This window comes from Cryptomeria japonica, chromosome 2 (assembly GCF_030272615.1).
Source record: "Cryptomeria japonica chromosome 2, Sugi_1.0, whole genome shotgun sequence".
Taxonomy (NCBI): Eukaryota; Viridiplantae; Streptophyta; class Pinopsida; order Cupressales; family Cupressaceae; genus Cryptomeria; species Cryptomeria japonica.
Window position 1 is genome coordinate 673,343,370 of NC_081406.1, and position 5,778 is coordinate 673,349,147.

Below are 5,778 nucleotides of genomic sequence, written 5' to 3' on the forward strand. Positions count from 1 at the left end.
ATTTTATTAATTCTATTATTATAATTATTTGCATTAAACTTAAACATTATTAGAATGTATTGATTTACGAAATCTAATATAAATCAAATTTTAATATATTATATAAATAATTTATATTATTACTACTACTATTATTATTATTATTACAAAAATACTATAAAGACAAGTACTCATTATGTGACACTCACTATAATTCCAAAACCTTAGATATGTATTCACTTCATGATACACTAAAAATTACAAATCTGAGATCCATGAAACCTCTTGATTGATAAATCACTTCCTCAGGTTTCTTTGATGGGGCATGCCAAGGTAGTCCTACTCCATGTGAGGAAGGATGCATAATGTTTTTTTTTCTAATGCAGATCATTATATCACTTTTAGTGCTGAATTGCGCAATTGTATGAACAACTTTGTGGAATTTATGGCATCGAAATTCTTGTTGACAATAGCAAAGGATAGAGGAATAGACAAATTTCAGATTTTTTTTTTGTAATTTTGAGGTTATGATCAAATGGAATAATGGGAAGTACGTGGTGGAAAATTTGTTTCTCATGCTTATAAAAGAATTGATTGATAGGTTTCTTTTTTTATGTTTACAAGGAGTACAATTTGGAGGCACATGATCTCTCAAAAGTAGGATTACAATTTGCTGTGAGTACTTAAAGAACACTTCGAGGATTCTATTTTGCGTGGTATTATCCTCTCTGTAACAAATCAAACATAATTTACACTTTACTCCTTTATATTTTGGTTTTTATCATCACATCAAGGGTTTTAATTCCTTCTTGATGATTTTGCTTCGAGCCATGTTTTTTAACTGGTCTTTTTCTTTATGCGTGTTTTTGGTTTGTTCTGCCACTTCTTGTTTTTTGGATTTGATGTTTGTTAGTGTTCATGTGCTGTTGCAGCTCGTTGCTGGCTACACTTTCTTACTGTTCATTGTTATTTTTCACTTTTTTCTCCTTGTTGCAAAATTTATTTGATATTTGGCTTCTTCAATATGTAATTTTATTTTAAATAAAATAATTTTTAAATTTTTTTTCAATATATATCTCATCATTACGCTGCACAAGAAAAGAGGTGTAATGCAGAAGTTGATTTCTGAAAGGGTTTGTTTAGCCTACGTTAAAATAATTTCCTTATTTTGATCGCATTTATTCATCTTGATGATGGATCACAGAGGATGGGGATGATTGAAAACTTGATATAAAAATTAACACAATCAAATTCAGAAACAATAATCATAGTATGATTTCTACGGTTTGAATGGGTGCTTCTGGGGTGCTTCTGGCAGACATATTGTGCTTGGCCGATTGTGCTGCTACGAAATGGCGAAAGTCTCTTCATGTTTGAGATATCTTCATATATTCCATGTTTCCGAAGGGAGATAATAAACAGTTGTTATCAGAGCTTAGGGTACAAGTTTCAAAGACGCAAAAGGTTTTTCTGTGTAAAAACCAAAAGGGTCTGGTCATAAACAGTAAAAGAACACCCATAAATCTTTGTCATCAAAATCAAAATTGGTTATCAGTGACTGAAGCAAGAGTTTAGTAGGTAAAGGAACAATTATGAATGTTCTTACCTGTAACTGTTATTAATAAAAAAACAATTATGAATGTTATTTGGCATATTATATTTTACGTGGTGTGACAGATCACAAGCATCACGTCGTCAGAATTTGCTGCAGAAATAAATTTTGCTAATTAAATTAGTACTGACTAGGAAAGACCTCAAAAAGTTAACTTTGCAGATGATAAACTTGCAACATCCCCTAATACAGATAGAGCCTAAATTGGTCTGCGGTAAAATGCACCTTAAATGAAACAAATCATTTCCAGAGAATATCGGCCTTTGTATATGCCTCCAGAAAATATGCAATTTCTTTCTATCCTCTAACACAAACGCCAATGCTTGGAAATAAAAAGATCAAGCTTTGTTGATCTCCGTCCAAGCGATAAGGCTACACGGGAGAAGGAACCAAACAACAGACGATCTTTTGGCTGTTATAGGGATTTGATCGAGCTTATCAAGCTCCTTTTGCCTCATAGATGCAGTAATATTGTAAACTTGAACATTTTCTGCAACTTATTGTGTATAATCAATGTATCCTCTCCATTTTTAAAAGTAATTTAATACATGAGAGACACTACACGTCCACTGTCCACATGTTGTCATGGTAGGCGGCTGGGGACATGACACCAATTGCCGATTCTATTCAGTGAATTAAACAAATCTCATTGAACGAAGTGCTTAGTCGGTCTCATTCACATTCATTGATTTGGGTTATTTCATTAATTCAGAACACCCTTAGGGTTCAAACAGGCATTCATCAAGCTCTAGATCAGGAGGGAGAAACCTTAAAGCCCTTTTCCTTAACTCTCTCAATGTATCCTTTGGCTTTGGTTGAGCCTTCTTCTTTACCAATTCTCTTCTTCAACAAAAAGATTCTACATTTTCATGGCACTCATTCATAGAACTAGAATTCTTCCCCCATTGCTGTTCCCATACATTAAATTAGTATAGGTTCCTGGGTATGTAAAAAAAATGAAGATGGAATTCGCACAGGCACCGCAGGATAATGTCGAAATGATGGTATCTCCATGATCCCAGGCGGGGCAAATAGTCAGAAAAAAATAAAATAAAAAAGAGCTTATTTGTGTCTCCGGGTTAGAGAAATGAAATGGCCAAACGGATTCAAAATGGTATTTATGATATACTGAACTTAGGGATGAAAACGGTACTTTTGTCTATCCAGATATCAGAAATGAAAATCTTACCCCTCCTTGAAGAGATTTTCATTTCAACGGTTGCCTCTGGCTTTTACAAAGTTGTTTGAATTATTGAGCTCACCCACGCTTTTGAGTTTCTCTTGTACTCCACCTCATGCCTCTGAGCCTACCGGCCACATGTTTCTCTTATTGTGCCACTTTTACGCTTCTAGCTCCAATTTTTGGCTACTCCATGTCTAAACCGACACAATTTCAGCTTTTGCGATGAACCATATTTTATTGTATATTTGTTCCATCAATTCTGTTCTATTTTAATGCGGAGCTTGGCTTTCGTCATACAATCCATGTTTCCATTGAGAAAATTAAACTAGTGCGTTTGTTCTTTTCTTTTAATTGAAATCTACCAATAATTCCTACATGAACAAAGCCCATAGAAATGATGGAATTGGTTGGTATCCCTCTCAATAATTTATGTAGAGAACAATTTTGGAAATATTTTTGTTAGCAGTGTGACAGCCATCTTATACTCTTTAAGAATTTTGTTAATTCGAATGGGCATTTCTATATGAACAAAGCCCATAGAAATGATGGAATTGGTTGGTATCCCTCACAATAATTTATGTAGAGAACAATTTTGGAAATAAATTTGATAGCAGTGTGACAACCATCTTATACTCTTTAAGCATTTTGTTAATTCGAATGGGCATTCCTACATGAACAAAGCCGATAGAAATAATGGAATTGGTTGGTATCCCTCACAATAATTTATGTAGAGAACAATTTTGGAAATAAATTTGATAGCAGTGTGACAGCCATCTTATACTCTTTAAGAATTTTGTTAATTCGAATAGGCATTCCAGGAAGTGTCCTGATAAACCCAAATGCAATGGCGAGTTTTTGCTGTAATTGCAAAGTCGCTGTCCTTGAGTTCTTCAAGGTTATATAATTCAAAATTCAGTTTCAGGCACATAGCCGGCTTACTACATCTGCATGGCCAATCTCTCTACCATTGCATATATTTGCTCTGAATGTGGATGTGATGTGTCTTCTGCAATAAATGTGTATACCCTGTCTCTGACTTGAATCCAGCTGTGCCCGGCTTCCTTTTTCACTCCCCTGTCCTTCATCAATTTCCTCACCTTTGCTACGTCACTCCACCTACTGGCTGCTGCATATACATTTGATAGCAGCACATAAGTTGAAGAAGTTTCTGGTTCCCAACTAATAAGGTGTTTGGCTGCTCGTTCTCCCACTTCCACATTGGCATGAATTCTGCAGGCACCTAGCAAAGTTTTCCACACCACAGCATCAGGTTCAATAGTCATATTATTGATAATGTCTTCTGCTTCACAAATTCGGCCAGCTCGGCCCAAAAGGTCAATCATACAGGCATAATGGTCATTGGTTAAGAAAGTATTATGTTTCCTTCTCATCAGGTCAAAATAGTAGCATCCTTCATCCACTAGTCCTGCATGACAACACGCAGTCAGAATGGCAAGGAAAGTGATTTGATCTGGCTTCATGTCTGTCTGTAACATCACTTCAAAGACTTGGAGAGCCTCCTTGCCATCTCCATTATGGGCATATCCAGCAATCATGGCATTCCATGATACCAAATCCTTACAGGCTATATTATAAAAAACCTGAGCTGCATAATCTATACTCCCACATTTGGCATACACAGTAACAAGAGAATTCGCAACGGTTAAAAATGATTCATGTCCAGTTCCAATGATATGGACATGGAGTTGCTTGCCCAGCTCTAACAGTGCAAGGCTGGCACAAGCACTTAAAGTACTTGCAAAGGTAAACGGATTGGGTTTAACATCTGTCCATAGTAATTTCTGGAATAGTTTCAAACCTTCCTCACTATAACCATTCTGAACATAACCAGCAATCAGAGCAGTCCATGACACTATATTCCACTCAGACATTCTGTCAAACATTTGGCAAGCATCCCTTAATGCTCCACATTTGGCATACATATCGACAACGGTATTCCCCACAAATGAATCTGTACAAAATCCAGTTGTAATTACTTTGGCATGAACGATTCTACCGTGTACCAAAGAGGCCAAACTCCCACAGGCGATTAGCGCACTCACTAACGCAACACGGTCTTGCTTCATTTCTGCCCTCCGCATTCTACAATACAGTCTCAGAGTTTCTTCACCAGATTGGTTTTGGGCATATCCCACCATCAAGGTAGTCCACGATACTGCACTTTGTTCAGGCATTTTGTCAAACACTCGGCGGGCGTCATCCAAACTTCCACATTTCGCATATAAGTCAATAAGAGCACTACCAACAAACACATCAGATTCGAAACCAGTTCTAACAATATATCCATGTACCTGTTTCCCAGAGTTGAAAGCGAGAAGGCTTGCACACGAACTCAGAGCACTGGCAAACGTAAATTGATTTGGCTTAGTACAAGACTGGACCATCTGGGAAAAAAACCTCAAGGCGGCCTCATTGTGGCCTTGCTGATCATACCCAGAAATCAGAGCAGTCCAAGACACCACATCTCTTCTGATCATTTTATCAAACAACTTTCTTGCATTCTCCAAATCTCCAGTTTTCGTGTATCCAGTAATTAAACTGTTCCACGATGTTACATCTCGTTGAGCCATTTTGTCAAACACATGGCATGCATCCACAATACTGCCACACTTGACATACATGTCAATGAGGCGGTTACCCAGGAAAACGCCCAGCATGTAGCCATTGGAAATCAAATGGGCATGGGCTTGCCTGACGTCCGTCAGAGATTTTGGATTGATGGAGTTCTGCAACAGACGGATATAAGATATCAAGGTCAATTGCTTCATCTTTTCCATCATTGTTACAACCCATTGCTAGACAGGTTTGCTCTGATGCATGTACAGGTTTGTACGCTTGTAAGCTAGCTTATGCACTTCTTTAGATTCAATAACGGGTTTGTGTTTTCAATGTTTTTTTTGGCCTTAAATCTTTATCTACAACTATTTGGTTTAGTATAATAAAAAGAATGAGTTAGACTTATATTTGAGAAATAGTAATTGAA

The 5,778-nt window shown here is 36.7% G+C and overlaps 1 protein-coding gene across 1 annotated transcript; it reads right to left on the reverse strand.

Annotated features, from left to right (window-relative positions):
• Positions 1–3,712: 3,712 nt before the first annotated feature.
• LOC131060619 (pentatricopeptide repeat-containing protein At2g13600) lies at positions 3,713–5,575 on the reverse strand. Its single transcript, XM_057993929.1, has one exon. The coding sequence runs from the start codon at positions 5,573–5,575 to the stop codon at positions 3,713–3,715; it is 1,863 nt and encodes a 620-aa protein (XP_057849912.1).
• Between the last annotated feature and the right edge of the window lie 203 nt (positions 5,576–5,778).